Raw genomic sequence first — 27,096 nt, forward strand, 5'->3', positions numbered from 1 at the left:
TGAGGTAATTTAAGGTCTTCTTTATACTGTTTATTATAGTTAGCCATTCATCTAACCCTTTTTCAAGGTTTTTAGCTACCTTGCAATGGGTTAGAACATGCTCCTTTAGCTCAGAGAAGTTTGTTATTACCAACCTTTCTGAAGCCTACTTCTGTCAACTCATCAAACTCATTCTCCATCCAGTTTTGTTCCTTTGCAGTGAGGAACTGCAATCCTTTGGAGGAGAAGAGGTGCTCTGGTTTTTTGAACTTTTCAGCTTTTCTGCTCTGGTTTCTCCCCATCTTTGTGGTTTTATCCACCTTTGGCCTTTGATGTTGGTGACCTACAGGTGGGGTTTTGAGGTGGATGTGCTTTTTTTTTGATGTTGATGCTATTCCTTTCTGTTAGTTTTCCTTCTAACAGTCGGGCCCCTCAGCTGCAGGTCTGTTGGAGTTTGCTGGAGGTCCACTCCAGACCCTGTTTGCCCAGGTATCACCAGCAGAGGCTGCAGAACAGCAAATGCTGCTGCTTGATCCTTCCTCTGGAAGCTTCATCCCAGAGGGGCACTCACCTGTAGGAGGTGTCTGTCAGCCCCTACAAGGAGGTGTCTCCCAGTCAGGCTACATGGGGGTCAGGGACCCACTTGAGGAGGCAGTCTGTCCGTTCTCAGAGCTCGAACGCCATGCTGGGAGAGCCACTGCTCTCTTCAGAGCTGTCAGACAGGGAAAATTAGGTCTGCTGAAGCTGTCTGCTGCCTTTTCTTCTGGTAGGCACTGCCCAGAGGTGGAATCTAGAAAGGCAGTAGGCCTTGCTGAGCTACGGTGGGCTCCACCCAGTTCGAGCTTCCTGGCCTCTTTGTTTACACTGTGAGCACAAAACCACCCATTCAAGCCTCAGCAATGGCAGACGCCCCTCCCCCAGCAAGCTGCAGCATTGATCTCAGACTGCTGCACTAGCTGTGAGCAAGCCTCCATGGGCGTGGGACCTGCTGAGCCAGGCACAGGAGGGAATTTCCTGGTCTGTGGGTTGCGAAGACTATGGGAAAAGCGCAGTATTTGGGCAGGAGTGTACCGTTCCACCAAGTACAGACTGTTATGGATTCCCTTGGCTAAGAAAGGGAAATCCCCTGACCCCTTGCGCTTCCCAGGTGAGGCGCTGCTTCAGCTTGCCCTCTGTGGGCTGCACCCACCGTCCAACCAGTCCCATTGAGATGAACCAGGTACCTTAGTTGGAAATGCAGAAATCACCCGTCTTCTCCATCAATCTCGCTGGGAGCTGCAGACCGGAGCTGTTCCTATTTGGTCATCTTGGAAGCCTCCTCTGGGTTGAGTGTCCTTCTAAAAGAAACCCTAGAGAAAAAGCTCTTCCCTCCCACCATGTGAGCACACAATGAAAAGGCACCATCTATGAACCATGAAACAGATCCTCACCAGATATGAATCTGCCAGCATCTTGATCTTAAACTTTCCAGCCACCAGAACTGTTAGAAATAAACATCTGGCCGGGTACGGTGGCTCATGCCTATAATCCTAGCACTTTGGGAGGCTGAGGAAGGTGGATCACTTGAGGTCAGGAGTTCAAAACCAGCCTGGCCAAGATGGAGAAACCCAAACTCTACTATAAATACAAAAATTAGCCGGGTGTGGTGGTGAGTACTTGTAATCCGAGCTACTCAGGAGGCTGAGGCAGAAGAATCACTTGAACCTGGGAGGCAGGGGTTACAGTGAGCCAAGATCACACCATTGCACTCCAGCCTGTGCAACAGAGTGAGACTTTGTCTCAAAAAAAAAAAAAAAAAAAAAGAAAGAAAGAAACATCTGTTCTTTATAAGCTACCTACTCTATGGTATTTTGTTGTAGTAGTGCAAATAGACTAAGACAACTTTGAAAATTATCATTACTGAATAACCAGTTATATACAAACCTGTGTCAAAACCAGTTTTTGAGAGAACAATCAGTTTATTTCTATAAACTTACAAATGCTCAATATATGCCACATCATAACACATACATTAATGCCACAATCTACTTTATCCTAGACCCTTAGCCATTTATCACCACTGTTTACTACAAAAGCAACCAAAATAGATTATTTCCTCAAGGTTGTGGGGAAAACCATATCCGCATAAATACTCACATGGTATAATATCTAAGACTTCACTGGCCACTACTTGATTCTTTTTATTCACACAATAACACAGACAACTAATTTAACAATGTATTATGCCTATTATCTATCTCTTTCCACTGGAATTAAAGCTGCATGAGGCCATGGATCTTTGTTTTGCTTACTAAATGCCTCCCAAGTATCTAGAAGAATGCCAGCACATTGCAGGTGCTAAATAAATTTTTTAATTAATGAATGCTCTTAAGTTTTCTTTTGAAAAAAAATTTTACTACACAAACAAGCAAGAAAGTCTTCATTTTTAAAAATCCAGTAATATGGCAGATACGGTATAATGGCACACAGTATCTATCCCAATTTCCCTCTACCGTGCCTTCCTATACCACAGGAACTTGGAAGTTTAAAAACCAAAAAGCATTTCCCAGACTCCCCTGCACCCTGCAGCTACACTTCCAGATGTAACTTAAGTCTACCAAATTCGTCACTTGTGAGAGATTTCGAAGATGAGCAAAAGCTGCCTGATTATAGAGGAAAGCATAGACACAGACATGTTCAGTTTTTCTACAACAATGTATGAAGAGGTCCCAGAGTGTAAGGCAGGGATTCTCAACCTGGAGTCCACAAGATATTGAAGATACTGCTTGAGTTCTTTGAGAGATCAGAAATTTAACCAAAAAATTAAAAAAAAATTTTTTTTAACTTTTGTGCATCAAGCAATGGCAGTATTGACAGTAAATGAACAACCTCATTAACAATTGTGTTAGAAATTAGCCATGTGGTAGTGCACGGTAAAACCATGTTTATTGAGATACAGTTGTCCTTGATAACTGGTGGTTGCTACGCATAGGGGGAGGATGGTAGGTGGCTAATGAACATCAGCCTCTCCCTCAAATTACCTCCACAAACCTCCCCATAGGCACCGCCAACTACCTGATATAAGCGAAAAAGCTCTACAAGTGTAATGGAAAATTGGAGAGAAATTTTAATTCTGATGAAAAGGCCAGCCACAGTGGCTTACACCTGTAATTCCAGCACTTTGGGAGGCCAAGGTGGGAGAACTGCTTGAGCCCAAGAGTTCGAGACTAGCCTGCGCAATATAGGGAGACGCCATTTCTGCAAAAAATTTAAAAATTAGGTCAGGCGCAGTGGCTCACACTTGTATTCCTAGCACTTTGGGAGGCCAAGGCGGGCGAATCACCTGAAGTCAGGAGTTCGAGACCAGCCTGGCCAACATGGCGAAATCCCGTCTCTACTAAAAATACAAAAAAAATTAGCCAGGCGTGGTGGCACATGCCTGTAATCCCAGCTACTCGGGAGGCTGAGGCAGGAGAATTGCCTGAACCCAGGAGGCAGAGGTTGCAGTTTGCAGTGAGCCAAGATCATGCTACTTGCACTCCAGCCTGAGAGACACAGCAAGACTCCATCTCAAAAAAAAAAAAAAAAAAAAATAGCCAGTGTGGTGGCATGCACCTATGGTCCCAGCTACATGGGAGGCTGAGGTAGAAGGATCGCTTGAGCCTGGAAGATTGAGGCTACAGTGAGTCATGTTCACGCCACTGCACTCCAGCCTGAGTAACAGAACAAGACTCTGTCTCAAAAAAAAAAACAAAAAACAAAAAAAAAAAAAAGAAAAATGTTTACATGTTGCAACTCAGTTACCCCCAATGTTTTGCTATTTGGCGCAAGCTTTGCAAAACATGGACAAAATTACAATGGAGTTATATCATGAAAATTTAGTTTTGTGATTTTTCTCAATTAGTTTTTTGCTATGGTCTTAAGTCTTATACATTAACATCTGTGTTTTACAAATGCCCGATAATCCGATGTGGTAATTTCTGAGGATGAAGTGTGAGAATAGGGCCAAAGGAAAATTCCAGTAAGGTTGGTAAAGAACTGTATCTAGTGAGTCATTTCATCGCACTAGTGCATCAAGAGACATAAAACAAGTCCCTCTTTACAATGCAAATAAGTATCAATGGATGTATACATGGGCTGTACTAAGTTTTCCTATACCATTTTGTGTTGTCTGTGGAAAACAACTTTACAAATACAGCAATGGTTCCAGCAAAATTCAAAAGACACTTAAATACAAATTACATTCATTTGACAAGTTAAGTGTCAAATATACTGGAATCTCAAAACAAACAGAATAAAGATTTTGTTTTAAAAAAAATCAGTGAAAAGACTGAGGCAGCAAGTTACATAGTAGTAGAATTTATTGCCCAGAAAAGGGAAAGTCACACAATTGGTGGTGAGAATCTACTATAATTATAATAAAAAAGTATAAAATTACACTGAGTAAAAGATCAGTAAAATGTTTATATGAGATACAGAAAGAGAAACTGAAAAAAGTTCTACAGTACATGTTGAGCACCCCAAATCTGAAAATCTGAAATCCAAAGTGCTCCAAAATTCGGCCGGGTGTGGTGGCTCACGCCTGTAATCCTAGCACTCCAGGATGAGGTGGTCAGGTCACCTGAGGTCAGGAGTTCGAAACCAGCCTGGCCAATATGGTGAAACCCCGTCTCTACCAAAAATACAAAAATCAGCCGGGCATGGTGGCACGCACCTGTAATCCCAGCTACTCGGGAGGCTGAGGCAGAAGAATCACTTGAACCCAGGAGATGGAGGCTGAAGTGAGCCGAGACTGCACCACTGCACTCCAGCCTGGGCAACAGAGGGGGACATCGTCTCAAAAAAATAAAAGCAAACCCCACTTCACAACACAGTGTTTTCTTCACAGAGAGATGCTGGTGTCAAAAGCCCTAGGAAAGGAAATTTTTAAAGTTCTAATTGAAGCTCCAAAAAAGTATTAACTGTTATATAAAAACCTGTTCATTCAAAAATGTTTAAAGAACTGTGTAAAAACGTGGATAAAGAGGACATAAATCTACTACATACAGAAATACAGTGGCTTAGCAGAAGAATTCTCAACAGGTATCTAAGCTGAAAGACGAATTCCAGGAGTACTTTCACAAACACAGCAGACCAGATTTTGCCAAGTATTTTGAGAATGAAGAATGGCCCAATCTACAAACATTTGTTATCACATGAAGTAACTGAACAACTCTCTGCCAGGCCTTAGAGAAAATATTTTTAAGGCCAGTTGTGTGGGTTCACACTTGTAATCCCAAGTGCTTTGGGGAGACCAAGGCAAGAGGATCACTTGAGGCCAGGAGTTCTGGACCAGCCTGGGTAACATAGTGATACCTCCATCTCTACAAAAAAATTAAAAAATTAAAAAAATTAGCTGGGTATGGTGGCATATGGCTGTAATCCCAGCTGCTTGGGAGGCTGAAGCAAGAGGAATCCCTGAGTCCAGGAGTTCAAGGTTGCAGTGAGCTATGACTGCATCACTATACTCAAGCAAGAGCGTGTCTCAAAATATATATTTATATATATATACACACACACACACACACACACACATATATTTACTTCAAGTGACAAGATTCTTGGGAAAAAAAATCCTGTGATTAAAAAAAGGCAATCTTAAAATGTTTCCATTGTTTCTTGGGCTTGTGAGTAAGAATGTTTATCTGCAAATCTCAAGTCTTGCTGATATAGGAGAAAAATATTGAAAAGGAAAAGTAAATAGTATTTCCCTTTTCTTTTCAAATAAACGTAAGACTGAGGAAGGAACCCCTTCTCTGAATCTTGTGCTCAGGCTGAGAACTTAACTTTGAGGAGGAGGAATTTTGCTCTTCCTCCTCACTGATTATACACTTAAGATGAGATTTATGCTCTTGATTATACACTCGAGATGAGATTTACTGATCTACCCCTAAAAAAGTTATGGATTTCCCTGAACCAGTAATGTCCTGCCAATCATAGGAAAGTAATGAACATTTAGCTGCAAGTTTTCAACTTCTTAAGTTTTTTCTTACTTAACAAGCACCTACAGCAAGGAGGAACTGTCTCATGTCAGATAAAAATGAAAACTGTGAATGCTTATTTCAAATTAAACAAAACAAAAATAGGTTTCATGTGAACAAGATGAACTTCATTCTTTTAGTTTTAAAAGGCAATTTTATTATATATGTTAAAGCCTAGAAAAGATGAAAAAAATCAAAACACATACAAATATTTTGTTAACTTGTGGACCTATATTTCAGCCTCACCTTGCCAATCAGGAAAAAAAAAAAAGTTGGCTTATTTCAAAATCTTACATAAATTATGACTTGGACTATATTTTTATTAGTATTACTTTGGCTTATGGTTTTTAATAGCTTTGCTATTTGATATTGTCAATAATTTTCATGGTATATTAGGTGCAAAAGTAATCACAGTTATTGCCATCACTTTTAATGTTAATTGTACTTTTAATTAAAAGTAATGGCAAAAACTGTGATTACTTTCACACCAACCTAAATAAATAACATTAATTAAAATCAGCTAGTAGTAGCATAAAGACAGACATACAGACCAATGGAATGAAAGTCCAGAAATAAACTCATATATCTATGGCCAATCGATTTTTGACATGCGTGTCAAGTCCATTCAGTTAGAAAAAATAGTCTCTTCAACAAATGGTGCTGGAACAACTTGATATCCACATGCCAAAGAATGAAGCAGCATTACTCACAACAGTCAGAAGATGAAAACCACCCAAGTGCCCACCAATAGATGAATGAACAATACATGGTAGAAATATACAACGGAATACTATTCAGCCATAAAAAGCAATGAAGTTCAATACACGCTACAACATAAATGAACCTTGAAAACATTACACTAACTGAATTAAAGACCTAAATGTAAGACCTAAACCATAAAACTCTTAGAAGAAAACACAGTGAACAAGTTGCTCAGCACTGGTCTTGGCAATTTTTTGCATAGGATCTAAAGTATGGGCAACAAAAACAAAAACAAATGGGACTACTACGTCAAACTAAAAAGTTCTGCACACCAAAGGAAATAACAAATGAAAGACAGCCTATAGGTTCGGAGAAAGTATGTGCCAGCCATACATCTAGATATATAGCTTATCTCAAGATACAAGGGGTTAATATCTTAAATACATAAGAAACACAACTCAATAGCAAAAAAAAAAGAATGACCCAATTAAAAAATCAGCAAAAGACCTGAATACTCTTCCAAAGAATATATTAAAATAGCCAACAGGTATATAAAAAGTTGCTCCACATCGCTTATCAGAGAAATGGAATTCAAGACCACGGTGAAATATCATCACCTCACACCTGTTAGAATGGCTATTATCAAAAAGACAAGAGACCTAAAAGTTATTTCACAGCTCCTCCAGGGTATAAAGATTTAGAAAAGTTGGGGCAGTCACTAGCAGGCAGCTGGTGCACACCAGAACAGGCCCAACATGGTTCTACAGCTAGTAAGGATAGTCTGAGGTTCCTGATCACCAGAGCCTCCTGACCTCAACTGTTTCCAGATTCTGAAACAGCAGTGTGGTTCCAGAAATGAAGCTCTAGAAGCAATTTCACAATTAGACCAGAGGTTTCCTAATCATAAAAGAGGTAACTCTCTTGGTTTCCCAGTTCTGTGGTAAGATGTGAGAGTTGTTCCTTAAAGCTCAACCTATGTCTCTTTCTTCAGATCTCCCAACTTAATTCCTCCTAAGTAAGCCACTTAATGCCTGTGCCAGATATTGATTTATTGCCCCTCATCTCCCAATTCGCCCTTTTTGTCTGCTTTGTGAAAATGAATTTGTGTCCTTTAAATATCTTTTTTATCTGCCAGCTGACATGACATTAAGCTGTGTCAGTAGACAGCGCTGGAAAAGCATTGCAAGGGAAAAGAATTGGGCTTCCTAGTTCCAGGGCATTCACTTGGCTCCAGTAGGCAAGGCTTTTCCAGGGACCCACTCCTTCAACAAGGATGGTTCTTCTACCACCAGGCTCCTCAGTGTGTGCTGCTTTTCCAACAAGAGCCTAGGTAGTTTTGTAGTAGAGGTCTCTGATGAGATACCTCTTCATAAACAGCATTCCCTGGTACCCTAAGGGGTAAATTTCCAGCAAATGCCACTAGTGCTGTACCATAGCTTGAACTTGCCCTTTGACATAGCCTTGAACGTGCCCTTTCCAATAAGATCTAAGTTCATTTGGAAGATGGAAACGCACTCTATCTTAGTCCTGGGATAGTCACTGCTCCTTATATCTGCTATTCCTATATTCTTTAGCATTATCTTTACTTCTCACTGGTAAATCTCTTATTACTCCAATCCCCTGTTACAGTCAATAATTCCTTGTATTATTCTTCCCCTGTTAAATTACTATCTGGTTTCTATCTCCTGATTGAACCCATACTGATACATGCCAACAATTCTTTAAACTATTTAGCAGCCTATGGTAAACCCTCTCTTTGCTTAAGGGAGAGTAGTTCTTTCTCTACAAGTGTGTCTTTACTGTTTTATTTTTAAATGAAGGATTTGGGCCATGGAGTAGGAGAGGAATCGTACAATATCCTCAGAAATGAAATGAAGTTGTGACATCAACTTTTTTAAATTAGGAAGTGATACTAATCATGCATAGCCAGGGTCAAGAACCATTCCTAGGTCAGCCTATTCAATATTTTAATTGGAACATTAACTTCATCTTAAAGTACTATCACTCCTGTTATGCCTAACTGCTATTTTGAAACTTAGCCTACTATGAGATACCACTTCACAACCAATAGAATGGCTAAACTTTAAAAAGACAGATAACAACAAGTGTTAGCAAGGATGTGGGAAACTGGAACCCTCACACATTGCTGACAGGAATGTACAATGGTGCAATTACTTTAGAAGTAGTTTGGCAGGGTTTTTTTTTCGGGGAGGGAAGTGTTTTGGTTTTTTTGTGTGTGTTTGTTTGTTTGTTTTTGAGACACGGTCTTGCTCTGTCACCCAGGCTACAGTACAGTGGCACAAACAAGGCTCACGGCAGCCTCAACCTCCTGGGCTCAAGTAATCCTTCTGCCTCAGCTGGGACCACAGGTACACACCACCAGCCACCTAATTGTTTTTTTCATTCTTTGTAGAGACCGGGTCTTGTCATATTGCCCAGGCTGGTCTCAAATTCATGGGCTCAAGCAATTCTTCCACCTTGGCCTCCCAAAGTACTGAGATTACAGGCATGAGCCACCAAGCCCAGCCCAATGATTATGTTATATTTTAGTCCAATCTTCAAACAGGAAAATTGATTTCACCTATTTTATTGTCATTAATTTTATCAAAAAGTATGGGTAAGAGTAAATCTACAAAAAGCTTATGTATCTTTCCTGATCATGCATTCTTATCAAAACCAAACAAATCTGTAAGGTTCACACACTACTCCACAAAAAATGTTCAGATACTTATAAAAAGTCTAATTAGTTTTGCTTTGTGACATTTCCATTTTGCTATCAATAAATGAGGTAGGTTTGAAGAGCAGAATCTCATTACCCTTCAACTATTAAATGATTTGTTTAAAATAACTCTTCCTCCAACTCAGATTTCAACTATTTTCAGACTTAAACAAAGCCAAAATTTCTAAGTCTATACAGATGATAAATGAGATTTAAAATCTTACCTTGAAACACACATTTTTCTCTGCCTCTAACCTATGACTATGACCCTTTTTTTTTTTTTTTTTTGAGACAGAGTCTTGCTCTGTCGCCCAGGCTGGAGTGCAGCGGTGTGATTTCAGCTCACTGCTAGCTCCACCTCCTGGGTTCCGGCCATTCTCCTGCCTCAGTTTCCCAAGTAGCTGGGACTACAGGCGCCCACCACCACGCTCGGCTAATTTTTTGTATTTTCAGTAGAGACGGGGTTTTACCATGTTAGCCAGGACGGGACTATGACGAAACCACTATAACTCAAATAGTGGTTTGGGTTTTTTTGAAGAAACCACTTTATGAAGAAAACCACTATAACCCAAAGTCAGCTCCAGCTAATATCCCAATATAAATCAAAATATATAAAATATGAGGAATAAAAACAGCTAATATGGCATATAAAAAACAAAGAACAGAAATAAGTAATTTACTTTAGGAAGTAATTACTTTAAATGTAAAGGGATTAAATTTGCCAATCAAAACACAAAGACTGGCAGAATAGATTTTTTTAAATGATCCAACTGTATGTTGTCTGCAGGAGACTTACTTTAGATCCCATTGCACAAATACATGGAACGTGAAAGAATGGAAGAAGATATTCCATGCAAATAGTAACCAAAAGAGAGCAGGAAGGGCTATACTAGTATCAGACAAAACAGACTCTGAATCAAATAAGTTTACAAGAGAAAAAGTATATTATATATTAATAAAAAGTTCAATAGAGCAAGAAGATAAAACAATTATAAACATTTACACACCAACAAAATATATGAAGTAGTTACAGATCATCAAAACACGAGGCAAAAATTAACATAATTATGGGGAGAAATACTTCTATAATAAAAGGTGGAGACTTAATACACCATTCTCAATGAGGAAAAGAACAACCAGAAAGAAGTGAAGAGAGAGATGATTTGAACAACACAATGAATCAACTAGATCTAACATATATTTAGAACAAGGTACTCAACAACAGAATATAAATTCCTCTCAAGTGCACATAGAACATTCTCCAAAACAGGCCACATATTAGGATACAAATTAAGTCTCAATTGATTTTAAAAGATATTTATCATACAAAGTGTGCTCTCCAACCTCACAACAGGATTAAGTTAGAAATCAATCTGAGAAAGAAAACTGGAAAATACACAAATTTATGGAAATTAAACAATGTACTCTTAACCAATGAATCAAAGAAGAAATCACTGGGTTAACCAGAAAATAGACACAAATGAAAGCAAAGACACGACATACCAAAACTTACAGGATATAGCAAAAGCAGTGCTGAGGAGAAAATCTATAGACATAAACACATTAAAAAGGAAGACAGCTCTCAAAACAACCTATCTTTACAACTAAGGAACTACAAAAAGAAGAACTAAACCCAAAGTGAGCAGAAGGAAGAAAATAAAAAAGACCAGAGGAGAAATAATTAAAATAGAGACTAGAAAAACAATAAAGAAATCAACAAAACCAAAAGTTGGTGCTTTGAAAAGATTAACAAAACTGACAAACCTTTAGCAAGATTTAAAAGAGAGAGGACTCAAATTACTAAAATCAGAAATGAAAGGAGAGACATTCATGACCAATTCCACAAAACCAAAAAGGATTATAACAGAGTACTGTGAACAACAGTACACCAACAAATTGGATAACCTAGATTAGATAAATTCCTAGAAACACAAAACCTACCAAGCCTGAACCACAAAGGAATAGAAAATCTAAATAGACCCATAACTATTGAGGAGATGTAATCAGTAATTAAAAACCTCCTTACAGGCTGGGCACGGTGGCTCACGCCTGTAATCCCAGCACTTTGGGAGGCCAAGGTGGGTGGATCACAAGGTCAAGAGATCGAGACCAGCCTGGCCAACATGGTGAAACCCTGTCTCTACTAAAAATACAAAAAATTAGCTGGGCGTGGTGGCGCGTGTCTGTAGTCCCAGCTACTCAGGACGCTGAGGCAGAAGGATCGCTTGAACCCAGGAGGCAGAGGTTGCAGTGAGCCAAGATGGCACCACTGCACTCCAGCCTGGCGACAAAGAGAGACTCCGTCTGAAATAAACAAACAAAAAACCTCCTTACAAAGCAAAGCCCTGAATCTGATGGCTTCACTGGTAAATTCTACAAAATACTTAAAAAAAAAAAAGTCCAGCTCTTTTCAACTCTTCCAGAAAAGTGAAGAAGGAACGCTTCCTACCTCATTCTATAAGGCCAGTACAGCCCTGATACCAAAGTCAGACAGATGTTACAAGAAAATGACAGACCAGTATTCTTTATGACCATTAATGCAAAACTCTTCAACAAAATACTAGGAAACCAAATACAGCAACATGAAGGCAAATCAAAACTACAAGATATCACTTCGTAGCTATTAGGATGGCTGCTACCAAAAACAAAACAAAAACACAAAATAGTAAGTGTTGATGTGCATAGATTAGAATCTTTGTGCACTATTGATAGGAATATAAAATGGTGCAGCCACTATGAAAAACAGTATGAAGGTTCCTTGAAAAATTAAAAATAGAATTACCATACAATCTGGCAATTCCACTTCCGGGTATATACTCAAAAGAATTGAAAGCAAGGTCTTCCATGGGAGGCCGAGGCAAGTGGATCATGAAGTCAGGAGACAGGGACCATCCTGGTTAATACGGTAGAACCCCGTCTCTACTAAAAATACAAAAAAAAATTAGCCAGGCATGGTGACACACACTTGTAGTCCCAGTTACTTAGGAGGCTGAGGCAGGAGAATCACTTAAACCCAGAGGCGAAGGTTGCAGTGAGCTGAGATGGCGCCACTGCCCTCCAGCCTGGGCAACACAGCGAGACTCCATCTAAAAAAATTTTAAAAATAAATAAATAAAAAGCAAGGTCTTGAAGAGATGTTTACATACCTAGATTCAAAGCAGCATTATTCACAGGCAACCCAAGTGTCCATTCATCAACGGATGAATGCATAAACAAAATCTGGTATATACATACAACAGATTATCCAGCCTTAAAAAGAAAGTCCTGACACACGGTACAACATGAACGAACCTTGAAGACATTGTGCTAAATGAAATAAGCCAGTCACAAAAAGATAAACGCTGTATGATTGATTCCACTCATGTGACCTACTCAGAGTTGTCAAATTCATAGCAACAGAAAATAGAACAGTGCCTGCCAGGGAATGGATTATGGGGGAGGGGGAGAGTAATTGTTTAATATATACAGAGTTTCAATTTGAGAAGATAAAAGAAGTTCCATAGATGTATGGTGGTGACTGCCGCACAACAATGTGAATATACTTGATGCCACTAAACTACACACTTAAAAGTGATTTAAATGGTAAATTTTATGTTATATATGTTTTACCACCAATTTTTAAAATAAATATTTTTTTAAAGATCAAAATATGAACCTTGTGTTAAAAATTGGGAAAAAAGTTGTTTCAAATATAAATAAAAGTTAAAATCAATAAGATTAAATTAAAAGGTGAGAGATTAGTTTTCACCATGCACCAAAAAGGAGTCTAGAAAGTGTGTTGACCATAAATTAATAAACCTAAAGAGTTCTTGTTAAAATAATATTTTTTAATTCATTAAACTCTATTACATGTAGGCAGTGTTCAGATTTTTATTAACATTATCCGACCATAAATCCCTCTGGCTGACTTTATTATTGTTTTTAATCCCTATATAACCAATATCCTTATAATCTTCATAATTTTAAATCATTTTCCCCTTAAGGAAAAATGTGAGGCAAAGACAGCAAGTGCCTGGCATTTCTCCATAGGGCAGTTCATTCTCAGCATGAATTAAGTGAGAAATGAGCAGAGATTAAGAAGGGAAACCAGGTCGCTTTTTTTTAAACTTATGAGTTAGATATTAGTGGAGCTTTTCACGTTGTGCCTTCACTGTTTAATATTTACATTCCCAAAATGTTAAATTTGAACATTTATATAGAAATGTACTACCAGGTCTGATTTTTGTTTTTAGATGGTATTCAGATTACTAATACTATAATCCCATTGTATCAGCACCTGACTAAAACCATTAAGAAACTTTCTGTGAATAACCTTTACTGTACTTAATTTTGTATGTTAAAATATTTTTCTTTAAATTTTTTAACTGGCACATAATAATCATATGTATTTATGAGGCACAGTGATCTTTTGATACATGTAATGTATAGCAATCAGATCAGGGTAATTAGCAAATCTATCATCTCAAACATTTATCATTTCTTTCTGTGCATTTGATATCCTCCTGGCTATTCGAAAGTATATATTATCAATTACAGTCATCCTATAGTGCTAGAGAACACTGTAGAGCTTATTCCTACTATCTAGCTATAATACTTTTTTTTAATAAGACCTTTACCTTTACCCAAAGCGTAAAACAAAAGCAAACAAGAGACTGTCACTACCACTTCACTTCTTAATCAAACGTTTGTGAGAAAGCCTCTTTAAGATTTAAATCCAGAAGTTCTAAAAGCACGGTGCATGGGCCCCTGTGGTCCTGACACTCTTTTAGGGGACCCACAAGTTCAAAACTATTTGTATAATACTAAAATTTAAAATCTTAAAATTACTGGCATCTTGGACTGAATTAAAGTCACCATCAACCACCAACAATTATAAAACAAGAAAAAGCTAGCCGTGGCTCACGCCTCTAATCCCAGTACTTTGGGAGGCGGACACGGGCGGATCACAAGGTCAGGAAATCGAGACCATCCTGGCTAACGCGGTGAAACCCCATTTCTACTAAAACTACAAAAAATTAGCCAGGCGTGGTGGTAGGCGCCTGTAGTCCCAGCTACTCGGGAGGCTGAGGCAGGAGAATGGCGTTAAGCCAGGAAGCGGAGCTTGCAGTGAGCAGAGATTGCACCACTGCACTCCAGCCTGGGCGACAGAGCAAGACTCCATCTCAAAAAATAAAAAATAAAAAGACAAGAAAAAGCCAATGTCACTTAAGAATGTCCTTGAAACAGTAAAAATTAATTTTTATGCACCTTTTTATGTGACAAAATGGGAACTTTCCATGAACCATTTCTGCTACATACTGAATTACAATAGTTGATGGCTGTCTCAAAGTAAAGTGCTTCTGTAACTGAATTGACAGCTTGAACTAGCCTCTTTTTTAATGAAAGTGACTGAAAGAATGATTGACAGACTATGGTTATTCAAATTGGAATATTTTGGCAGAGATTTTCTCAGAAATGAATAAACTGAGCTTGTCACTTTAAGTAAACAAGTCACATTTGTTGCCAATGATAAAATTTGAGCTTTCAAGCAAAAATCCGAATTCTGGAAAACTCATATCCACCATTGTCATGTCAAGACCTAAACAGCTTCCCAATAATTTGTCTCTAACAAAATGGGTGGTGATATTAACAACCATAACTTTCTTTAATATTGCATGATGAAAGATGTCAACATTTGGAAGATCTGCATAACACTGAACCAATATTTACAAATGACCAAGGAATGATGTTACAATCTCAGGAATGAGTATAAGACCCGTTCAAAGTTCAAACCAATGGGTTTTACTAGAGCATGCAAAAATCCACTTACTGGATTTCTCATGGCATCTAACCTTTAAGAAATTGCCACTTACTGAGTTTTAATATAATACCAAACAAGAATGTCCACAATTATCTGAAAAGACTATTAAAATGCTCCCTCCCCGGCCTCCCCACCCTGTTTAGCCATTAACTGTGTGAGACTGGATTTTCTCCATATGTATTTCAACCCAAACAACATATTGCAATAGACTGGATGCAGGAGCAGATATGATAATCCAGCTGTTTCCATTAAACCAGACAGATTTACAAAAAAAGTAAAACAATGCCACTTTTCTCACTACCTTATTTTTTGTTTTAAAAAAAAAGTTTTCATTAAAAATATGGTGTTTATATTAACATGTAAAGAGTTTATAATTGTCATTTTAAGTGAACTGACAATTTATATTTCCCTTTTCATTTACAATACAGTAAACATAGATAAATTCACAAAAGCTTTTTGGGGATCCTCAACAACTTTTAACAATATAAAAGGGTCCTAACCAAAAGTTTGAAAGCATTTAGAGTTTTAATATTAGATCCCTGCAAACCAAGAACAAGTATGTAAAATCATACTGGAGGGAAAAAAAAAAGTTCCTAGGAAAATTATATGAAAGCTGAAAATGAACACAATGTCAAATCAAAACTGATTTCACTCTATATAATATCAATAAAAAAGAAAATGCTTAGATAAAAAAGAATGCTTAGAAAAACTGATTTTGTGTGCCCTGGAAACAACATACAATATTCTGATCAAATAAACAAGTACATATCTACCAATATTTTGACAGATCACATTTTTGATAGCGGCACATTATAGTCAAAGAAACACCCAATCACAAACTCAAAAACAGATGATTAAAAGATTAAAATAGCAGCCATCACCAACAGGAGGGAGACAATCCAAGGTTCTGTCAGAAGGGACAAACAGGGATTTATCAACAGCTCTCCAGTAGCATCCCAGGGCACCCAGCTCAGGGTCTAGCTGTTCTATTTAAAACTGACTTACATGTTTCCAAGGCAGGAGGCAGGACAGTGAGACTAAGCTCTCATTTAACCCCAAAGGAGCAAATGGGTCATAGTGGAATTAATCTGCACTAATACTGCTCCATCCACCAAAAGTCCTTTTTCTGCTTACTAGATCCCTTTGAAGACTGAGGAAGAGCAACGGTAATAATAGCAATATTTACTGGGCACTTACTACATGCCAGGCACTGTGGGCTAAGCACTTTACTTGTATTAATCACTTAATATTTGAGAATATCTTAAGAGTATACACTAGTATTATGTCATTTTTGGAGCTGAGAAAATTAAAGTACAAAAAGGACAAATAACTTGTCTTAAAAAAATAAAAATAAAAATAACTTGCCTAAAGCAAAGCCAGGACCCAAACCGAGCCATCTGGCTCTGAGGCCCAACTCCTTAGCCACTACACCATAGTACACAGGCACAGTAATCAACAATAACATCTGAAGTTTAAAATTCAGTGCCCACCCAACAAAATTTATGTTGTTTATACTGAAACCCATTGCCTAAGGAAAGCTCCCATCTTGCAGATGGCCCTCTGACAGGTGCATCCATTGCTATTCACGCACTGTTCAACTTTCAGATAGTGGGTGACTTCAAGCAAGAAAAGCAGATTTGGGAAGATGAATACTTTGGATGAGGTTTAAAAAAATTCAGGCCAGGCCGGGCGTGGTGGCGGACGCCTGTAATCCCAGGACTTTGGGAGGCCGAGGTGGGCGGATCACCTGAGGTCAGGAGTTCAAGACGAACTTGGGTAACATGGTGAAACCCCGTCTCTACTAAAAACAAAAACTTAGCCGGGCGTGGTGGTGTGCTCCTGTAATCCCAGCTACTCGGGAGGCTGAGGCAGGAGAATCGCTTGAACCCGGGAGGCAGAGGCTGTAGTGAGCCAAGATCGTGCCACTGCACTCCAGCCTGGGCGACAAGAGCGAAACTCCGTCTCAAAAAAAAAAAAAAAAAAAATTCAGGCCAGGCTTGGTGGCTCACGCCTGTAATCCCTGCACCTTAAGAAGCTGAGGCTAGTGGATCACCTGAGGTTGGGAGTTCGAGACCAGCCTGGCCAACATGGTGAAACCCGTCTCTACTAAAAACACAAAAATTAGCTAGGCGTGGTGACGCGCGCCTATAATCAAGAAGCTGAGGCGGGAGAATCGCTTGAACCCGGTAGGGCCAGGTTGCAGTGAGCCGAGATCGCACCACTGGCACTCTAGCCTGGGCGACAGAGTGAGACTCCGTCTCAAAAAAAAAAAAAAAAAGTAAAATACAAATTACAAAATTTCATAACTGTTGGACCTCTTTTCCTTCTGCTAATGGAAGTAAAACCATTATTATATAGCAGCCTAGCCAGACTCTTCTAAAGAGAAGAATGCCTCAATTCGGAAAAGCTTTATAAAAATTGCTTCTACAAAAGTTTAATTAATAGATTTAAATGCTTTGCAATGTTGGCCAAATACGAGGGTAGTTTTAAGCCTATCCACTTCATTTCCGAGTTCAGAGTGAGTCTGCAGTTGTAATTATGTGATTAATCAATTCAAGGCAGAGTTTTGTGATCATTAAAAATGAACCTATAACTTCACCATAGAATTTAACTTAAGAGAAGTGGAATGGGAAAAAGAGCAAGTCATATTAGAACTCTGCCTGCAGGATGAGAAACAGTGGGTAAGGCACGACTTATTATTTCGCAGTAATTCTACATAGGAAATACAGATCTTTCAGAGTTTTGTTTGGTTTTGACATTTGGCACATGTTTTAAAATAAGCACCATTTAAAGTTCCTTAAATAAATCATTTCTTTTTTGGCCTACTGAACTAAAAACATTCCACAATACAATTACAAAAATAACTTTCCGGTTTTCTCAGACAACCAGTTTATAAGAATAATTCAGAAGTTCACAAAGGATAATTTGATTTACATAAAGCTTAAAAAACGGACATAAAAGGTAAGTGAAAATGACCGATTAAGAAGACTGTTAAGGTCCTTTCTAACTACAAATTGTCATGCATTGTAATTAAACACAACTACAATTTTAAACACCTGAAGGAAAAAACCCACATAGAATTAATACTGCCAAAGAAAATTTCCGCTATCTTCAGGCACTTGAGTAAGCTATGTTAAAACGGGAAATGGGCTTTAAATTATCAACATTCACATCGATTACACTATGATGCATGAAAACTCCATTCTACAATGAGTAAACGCCCAAGAAAGGAACCCAACCAACTCCAATTGCCCTGGTGCTCGTAAGAGGTTTATACGGCACAAGGGGTAAAACAACGGTAGAGTCGAGCAAGCCTTTGGGGTTACAACAGTCCTTGAACACTTGCAATTGAGAACCCGCAATTCAGGAAGGAAGACACTAAGGAAACTCTGCACTGTCATCCAGGGTGATCTGATTCAGGTTCAAACCAAACGCTCAAGGCGACAAGTTGTAAACAGAAGACACACTTCAGCTCAAACCACCCAGCGAGAGGAAGCAAACCTGCCCATCGCCGATGTCACAGCAAATCCCACCTTGCTGGCGCTCAGTCGGGAACGCTAGAATTCTCGAAGCACAGGGGCCCGCGATTCAGCGGCCCGCTACCACTGGGGCGGGGGAGAGCAGGGCTGGGCGCGCCCGCCCCCGGCCCTGCAGCCCCTCGGCTGGACTCCCCGCGACGCCGCGAGCTCGGGCCCGAGAGAAAGGGCAGAGCAGAAAGGGCGGCCTCCGCCTAGAGACCGCGCCCGATACCCTCCGCAAGGTCTGGGACGGGGATCCACCGAGGGTCCGGGGACTGGGGAAGGCGTTTTCCAGACCCAGCCAAAGCCCCACCCCGTCAGGGCTTTCCCTCAAGACCGAGTGCGTTCCCCTCACGCGTTACATGTGTAACATGCGTTACACAACCCGTCAGGTAAGGGGCGCAGGGATCCGGGGTCGCCCCTCCTACCCCCGGGCGCCGTCGCCCGCATCTCCCGCGGCCCGGGGAGAGCAGAGGGACGGCCGGCCGGGACATGCGGACTGCAGCAGGGCGCTCACCGGCTCAGGATGGGGCGCTGGCGGGGACCGCGCAGAGCCGCAGCACCCGGCTCGGCACCTGGATCACGGCGGATCCCTCGCCGCCCGCCGCCCGGTGTTTTCATACAAACCCCGGTGGCAGGCGAGGCGGAGGCGGCGGCGGCGGCGGCGGCGGCGGCGGCGGCGGCGGCGGCGGCGGCGGCGGCGGCGGCAGCGGCGGCGGCGGCGCTGGAGGCGGCGGAACCTGTCCGCATCCCGGGCAACGTCAGCGCGGCGCCCCGCCCACCGCACGCCTTGCCAGCCGGCTCCCAGCACGCGCAGGGAGTGGGGGCGGGGCGTGCGAGGCCGCGAAAGGGGCGGGGCGGAGCGCACGCCCCCTTCCCGCCGCGTCCCTTGTTATCTCCGGGCGCGCTGCGCCCCGCCTCTCTGCGCGCCTGACGGGAGGGAGCGCGCGCGTGGGGGCGGAGCGCGCACGGGAGCGGGAATTAGGGGCGGGTGTTCCGCGCGCTGCCGGTCCCTTGTACCCAGCAGCTCCGGCCACCGCCCCACCGTACCGAACTGCGAGCGACTCCCCACGTTCTTCAAGTCATCTTTCTGTACACTCCCAACGAGGGCCCCAGCCTTTTCCCGGAACTAAGCCCGCGCCCACCCCCTCCCCCGCCGTCAATCAGTCACTTTCTTAGGAAGGGTTCTTAAAGCTCCCCACGTGATCCCGGGGTCGCATCAAACGCTGGGGACTGCGGTAAAGCTTAGACCTTTCCTGACCTCAAGGAGGGTCCATAATAAGAGGCTGGAAGGGACATGCTGTTACTACAATCGGGCTCCCAGAAAACAACAGGATTGCACCTTGTGGCCAAATCTCAGTAAATTAGATGCCTAGTGCTGCAGCAAATAAAATAGCATGCTGATTTACTGTTTTTTGAACAAGTGCCTGCATATAATCAAAACGGTAATGCTAAGTTGGCTACTGAAGGCAAAGGCGGAATGTTTTATCTGAGCCAAAGTAATGTGTCAGAGAAATTACTAATACACCCCCTTCTGTTTTGACTGTACTTCAGTGTACTGTAATGTATTGCAAATAAATACTGACATCATTTACTTTTTCACGTTGCACAAGATCATGTTTGCTACTGTTTATGGTAAGGAATGTAATATCACAACTAGATAAGGGAATGCATTGAGAACTGTGAGATTTTTGTTTTGTTTTATGATCTTGTTCAAATAAAATTAAGCAGGTGTGAAAGCAATTCAAAAAGTAACCCAAGGTACACCACAGTGCTTCTTACAGTTTGCCCTTGGTAGATGTCTTTATTCAGATGAACAAGAAACTGCCATTTTATAAACATCGTAGTTTCCCTCATCGTGAGCACTAAAAGATAGGTTACGGCATTTAAAATAATTTTGAAACAACCACCACGCCAAACCACCCAATCAGAAACGTATTATCTGAAAATACCCAATAATAATGTAATAATTTTACAATAATGCTAAATATGTATGTAATATACCTGAAACTTTTCTTAAAGAACATGTTTCTAAATGAGTCAACCTGCAATATAGGAAGATATTATGTGGATGTGTGTGTTTGTGGAATTTGAATCCCACTTTCACAAGCACTGTTAGCATAGTTTGATGACCACAACACAGACCCAGGAGATTAACCCACACAAGATAAATAGCAGCATTACATAGCTTTGAAATGATTCCAATCACATAGTTTGCCACAAGAGTGAGTGATTTATGTTTTGCGGTAATTAAGAACTTAGAGCTACTCCCCCACCCCCTGGGAATGTGACATCACTCTTCATCAGATCCCACGTGTATGAAGTTGAAATAAACTTCACCTCTCCTAGCTAATGTGACGTTACACCTTATCAAACACCATATATATGTTACTGACCTCAACTACAGGATTTCAAAATACATATAAACTCAAGAATTTGCGAGATACTTTGAGAGCTCAGCAGGTGGCAGATCGCGTGCTCTGTCAGCCACTTCCCTGAACGCTACCAGCTCAGGCTGCAACAGGGCCACACCCTGTTAGCCTTTAAGCTTTGAAGCCTGTCCACCAACACTGGCACAGCCCTCTAGCATCGTGGGACCTTGCATATCCTCACCGATCTCCTGTATGTTGGACACCATCTCTCCCGAGAACCTCAGCCTCCAAAAGGTAAAGGTACACCTCAGTTGTTTCTCTTTTTCTTTTTCTTTTTTTTTTTTTTTTTTTTTTGAGACAAGACTCTCACTCTGTTGCCAAGGCTGTAATACAGTAGTGCAATCATGGCTCACTGCAGCCTTGACCTCCCAGGCTTAATGAATCCTACTACCTCAGCCTCCCACTGAGTATCTGGGACTACAGGCACATGTCACCACACCTGGCTAATTTTTTTAATTGTTTTTGTAGAGTCGGGGTCTCCCTAAGTCACCCAGGCTGGTCTCAAACTCCTGGGCTCAGCAGTCCTCCTGCCTTAGCCTCCCAAAATGCTGAGATTACAGGCATTAATATCACACCCACCTCAATCTTTAATCAGACTTTACTTTCCACAGAGGTCTGCTTCAATCTTAATTGAACAACTAAGTTTTAATAGTTTTGGAACTCACTCACTATGTAGTTAATAAACATCATCTATGGAGTGTATTCCCTGTGAAATTATTCTCTTAATTCTCTGCCTCTATACATTGTGAACCTAAGAAAATAAATTATCTTCACATGGCAATAAACCATGTTGATCAAGGATTGTTTTCTCCTTAGCTCAGCTAGATCCAGGTTCTTGTCTCAAGACCAGGAAAAATCAGGTACACGGACACTTGAAGAGTGAGTGGAGTAGAATTTGTTAAGCAAAAGGAAAGCTCTCAGCAAAGAGAAGGATCCTGAAAGCAGGTTCCCAGTTGCCCGCTTCACAGTTGAATGCAGGGGCTTTTACATGCAAGCTGATGGGGCCAGGTTCCCTATTTGTGTAAGGCGCAAATTCCTGGTGGCTCCACCCCATTCCCCCAGTGTGCACGCGGGCCCTTAGTCCACTGTAGGCATGTTTAGGCAAGACCCCTGTGTAAGTTCCCTTATCTGTACGAAACATGGGTGGGAGCTTCTCTGGGGACCCTTTGCTTACTATCTGCCTAAAGCAAGCTGGCTGACGCCTTTCAATGTGATTCATGAAATCATACTTTTATCTCTCTACTTTGAACCATACAAAACACAGAGCTAATTTCTATTGGTCACTCTTTCCACAGCTTCTTCAATAAACCTTATTATGATATATAAAACTAAATGCGAATGGCTGATATAGATCAGAGTTGGACTATATAATGGAATTCATTTAACTTGGATTCCTCTATTCAGTCTAGCCTTGTAGGTACTCAGTAAATGTTTTCCTGTTTCATTTTGGACTAGTCATGGGGAGAGAGAGGTGAACATTGGAGCCCAGCTATCTCTTTCTCCTCTTCTGCGGATCACCTTATCTCCATGCTTTTAATAAGGTAACGTACAAAATGCAACACACTGTATTACAAAACTCTATAGTCATAAGGCTTAGAACAGCCATGGACCTCTCAAAAAGTCTACAGCAATTTCCATCTAGAACATAAATGTTAGGAGAGCATGATTGATCATGAGGTTTCTGAAACATAGCTGGTCCTCTGGAGTTAGAGGATTGATTGTTATAACTATTCAACAATCAACCATTTATTGAGCACCTCTTATGTACCAGACAGTCCTCTTGAGATCTTGTGAGGAATTAAGCAAATGATAATGCTCAACAAAATACCTAACCACTGCCTTGTGTCAAACTAAAAGGTTTACCACAAATAGACCACAGAACAGAATGTAGTACGAACGACCAGAGCTGAATCTAAATGAATGCGGCAAAACTGGGAAATGGAGGGAAGCAATCTGGGATTTCACACATTGAATGGTTCTGATGCAAAATCTTTTACAGTGGCAAATGGTTTCCATGGTAAACTGTGAATGATATATAATTCGGGGTCAGAAAAATTGAACTTAAAGGCCAGGTGTGGTGGCTCATGCCTATAATCCCAGCATTTTGGGAGGCCAAAGCAGGAGGATCAATTGGTGATATAGGAGTTAAGAAGAAATCACTTAGGCAGATAGTAAGAGTATGGCAGCCTTTGGTAAGGCTTTTCTCTTTAATGAAAAGCAGCCCCAAATCATTTTCTAACAAAGAGCAGCCTGTAAGCTCGAGCTCCAGACATAGACAAGCAATCTGGGAGCTTGCACTGGTGAATGCCAGCAGAAACTCGGGGCTAGACATGTTCAAGATGGCAGCTCCACTTTCCCTTCTCTCTGTCAGCCACGTTTACAGTAAGAAGCAGACAACATGGTGCAGATCAACAGGAAAGCCCATTTGCAGAATAAGATTAGGGTGGGGCGACCAGCCTTCCTTTTCCCCCTGCCCCCACACAGTATATAGACGTCATACCTGGTGGAACCAATCTGTGAGCCCCATATAAATCAGACACCGCCTTCTCCAACCTGCTGCCTATAAAATCTGCTGCGATCCACTGCCTCACCCCCTCTTTGGACATCTCTCTTTCCCAAAAAGCTGCTCTCCTCTCTCCTTTCTTCTAACTATCAACTTTCCACTACTTAACCCACCCACATGTGTCTGTGTCCTAAATTCTTTCTTGGCACACAAAACAAACCACAAGGTATATACCCCAGACAGCATAGGCATATCATTGGAGCCAGGAGCTCAAGACCAGCCTGGACAACATAGTGAGACCCCCCACATCTCTACAAAAATTAAAATTAAAATTAGCTGAGCGTGGTGGTGCATGCCTGTAGTCCTAGATACTTGGGAGGCTGAGGCAGGAGGATAGCTTGAGCCCAGGAGTTCAAGGCTACAGTAAACCGTAATCACACCACTGCACACCAGACTGGGCAACAGAGCAAGATTCTGCCTCTAACAAAAAGAGTGGGGGGAGAGAGAGAGAGAAGCAAAATTGAGTAGAGACTTAGTGTACAGCATGATGACTTTTGTATACTGGAAATTTGCTAAGAGAGTGGATTTCAGGTACTCTTACCACAAGAAAAAAACCAAAATGCTAACTATGTGAAGAGATAAATATGTTAGCTTGACTATAGTAATCATTTCACTATGTATATCAAAACATCATGTTGTATACCTTACATATGTACAATTTTGCTTTTTTTGAGACAGGGTCTCACTCTGGAAGTGTGGTGGCATGATCATAGCCCACTGCAGCCTCCAATTCCTGGGCTCAAGTGATCCCCCTGCCTTAGCCTCCTAAGAAGCTGGGACTACAGACGCACACCACCACACCTGGCTAATTTTTTTTTTCTACTTTTTATAGACAGTGTCTTGCTATATTTCCCAGGCTGATCTTGAACTCCTGGCTTCAAGTGATCCTCTGGTCTTGGCCTCCCAAAGTATTGGGATTACAGGCCTGAGCCACCATGCTTGGCCCCAATTTTTATTTTTAAAAAATCAACTGGCCACAGATATATGGTTACTAAACTCTCAGTTCTATTCCATAGGTCTATATGTCTATCCTCATGCTAGTATCACACTATTTTGATTATTGTAGGTTTATATTAAGTCTTGAAATCAGGAAGTAAGTCCTCCCACCTTGCTCTTCTTTTTCAAGATGATTTTGGCTATTCAGGGCCCCTATAATTTTCCATGTGAATTTGAGGATGGGCTTTTCCATTTCTGCAAAAAAGGCCTTTGGAATTTTGATAAGGATTGTTGAATCTCTAGATTGCTCTGAGTAGTATTGACATCTTGACAATATTAAATTTCCTTATCCACGAGCATGGGAAGTCTTTCCATTTGTTTAGGACTTCATTAATTTCTTTCAGCAATGTCATAATTTTTAGTGTACCAGTAGTATTTTACCTCTTTACTTAAACTTGTTCCTAGATATTCTTTTAGATGCTATTATAAATGGAATTGCTTTTTAAATTTCCTTGACACTATAAGACAACCCAGTGAAGAGTATGAGTTTAATTGCAGCTATGGAAAAGTATTCTATACTCACCTGGGATGGAGTATAGAAGTTAAGAGGGCAAAAATCAGAGCCATGAGGAACTCCCATATTTAAAAGAACTGGTAATAATAATAATGATATTCATAATAATAGTAATAATAATTATAGCAATAGTTAACATTTATTGAGATTTATATTCAAGCAATACTTTGCTAAGCATGTATGTGTCATCTTTTATCCTTTTTTCTTATTTTCAACTTTTTTTTTCTTCTGGATTTGTCTTTAAATATCTTAGTTTTTTTCATCCTAAAATTATCCTCCTTCAACCTTTTTCCCCTCCCTTTCTTACCTCCCCTTTGTAACCAAACTTCTTGGAAAAGTTGACTGCATTTGTTTCTGTTACTTCTACTTTCATTCATTCTCTTATCCTCTCCACCTGGCTTCTGGCTCTATCACCCACTTCACAGCTCTTGAGAAGTTCACTAGTGCTCTCTCTGTCACTAAAGTCCTTATCTTAATACTGTGCATCCAGCACAGTTCAGCACTCCCTCCGTCTTGAAGTATTTTCCCCTTGCCTTTGTGACATTATACTTTCCTTGTTTTTTCTTCTCTTCCTGATTGCTTGTTCTCTGTCTTGGCTAGCTCATCCTACTCCACCAGTCCTTTATCAATGTGGGAGTTCCTCTTGGCTCTGGTCTCTGCCCTCTTCTATACTCCATCCTAGGTGAGTATAGGATACTTTTCCATGGCTGCAATTAAACTGAAAATTTCCAAATTTAATGCTTAATCCCAAGTCTGTTCTTTGAGCTCCAACCTCTCCCCTAGGTTGTCTTATAGGTGAATTAATGATCTTCCTTACTTACCTTTCCATGATTCCCCACTCCCTGCTCCCTTCATGGGGGAAAAATGTAGTTCTCCAATGTGCCTTACATGATATATCAGTTGGGTGTGCTAGAAGTTTAGGCATCATCATTGGCTCTTGCGTCTTTCTTATGCATATCCAATGAACCACTAAAGCCTTCAGAGTTTATCTTTAAAACACCATGAATCTGTCCAATTTTCATTTCTTCTGCCAACAACTTAGTCTGTTTTGTTTTAGCTCTTCTTCCAATGTGAAGATCAGGCCAGACTGTTCATTGTTGTGGTCTTTGGGTTTTAACTCCTCATCTCTTATAGGCCATGGCTTAAACCAGCAAGACATAGCACTCTTTAAATCCATGCTTAGGGAAAAGAAGACACTGTCTTCTTAAAAGAGTAGAAGTCTGCTGAAATGCAACTCTGCTTGTAACTCAAACTTTTACCTTCTTATCTAGTGCACTTTTTTTTTTTTTTTTTTTTTTTTTTTTTTTTTTTGAGACAAGGTCTTGCTCTGTCATCCAGGCTTGAGTGCAGTGGTGTGATCGTGGCTCACTGCAGCCTTGGGCTCAAGCAATCCTCCCACCTTAGCCTCCCAAGTAGCTAGGACTGCAGGCACATGCCAGCGTACCTCACACATTTTTAAATTTTTTGTAGAGATAGGGTCTTACTATGTTGCCCAGGCTGATCTCAAACTCCTGGGCTTAAGTGATCCTCCTGCCTCAGCCTCCCAAAATGCTGGGATTACAGGCATAAGCCACCACACCTTGCCACCTAGGGCACTTTTATTCCATCTTGCCACATCTCTAATTCTAGTGAAATGACCCACTTATGGGGGATATCAGGTATTCCAGAAAAAGGAACAGACTTTCCCAAAGATATATTGATGTATCCTCTACTTAATGCAAAAACAGAAAACCTGCTTACAGTCCTAAAGGATATTTGCTCTCTGCTTGGAGCTAACTCTCTGAGACTCCTGTCTGTCTCTTTTCTACTTGACTAAACCATTTCCAAAGAATAGTACAACTTCTGCATAGGTTCTCTTCAGAGCAGCAGTTCTT

General features: G+C 40.7%; 1 protein-coding gene and 1 pseudogene across 10 annotated transcripts in view; one reads left to right on the plus strand and one right to left on the minus strand.

The window, feature by feature from the left end:
- The window catches only part of AGTPBP1 (ATP/GTP binding carboxypeptidase 1), a 195,711-nt gene extending 176,229 nt beyond the window's left edge, over positions 1-19,482 (minus strand). For 6 of the 10 annotated variants that reach the window (XM_016961056.3, XM_001136417.6, XM_009456802.4 and 3 more), the window contains exon 1: positions 19,235-19,372. Coding sequence is in view for 2 of the 10 variants with exons in the window: in XM_054658866.2 (XP_054514841.1) it covers positions 19,235-19,467 (233 nt within the window). In the remaining 8 variants the exon portion in view is untranslated. Of the gene's footprint in view, positions 1-1,202; positions 1,330-18,700; positions 18,720-19,234 lie in introns of those variants that run through there. The other 4 variants (XM_054658866.2, XM_054658865.2, XM_009456801.5 and 1 more) reach the window with 3 other exon arrangements.
- A 1,642-nt stretch (positions 19,483-21,124) lies between these two features.
- Positions 21,125-27,096, plus strand: part of LOC112204420 (kinesin-like protein KIF27) — a 43,017-nt pseudogene continuing 37,045 nt past the window's right edge.

Source organism: Pan troglodytes, chromosome 11 (assembly GCF_028858775.2).
Source record: "Pan troglodytes isolate AG18354 chromosome 11, NHGRI_mPanTro3-v2.0_pri, whole genome shotgun sequence".
In the NCBI taxonomy this organism is placed as follows: domain Eukaryota; kingdom Metazoa; phylum Chordata; class Mammalia; order Primates; family Hominidae; genus Pan; species Pan troglodytes.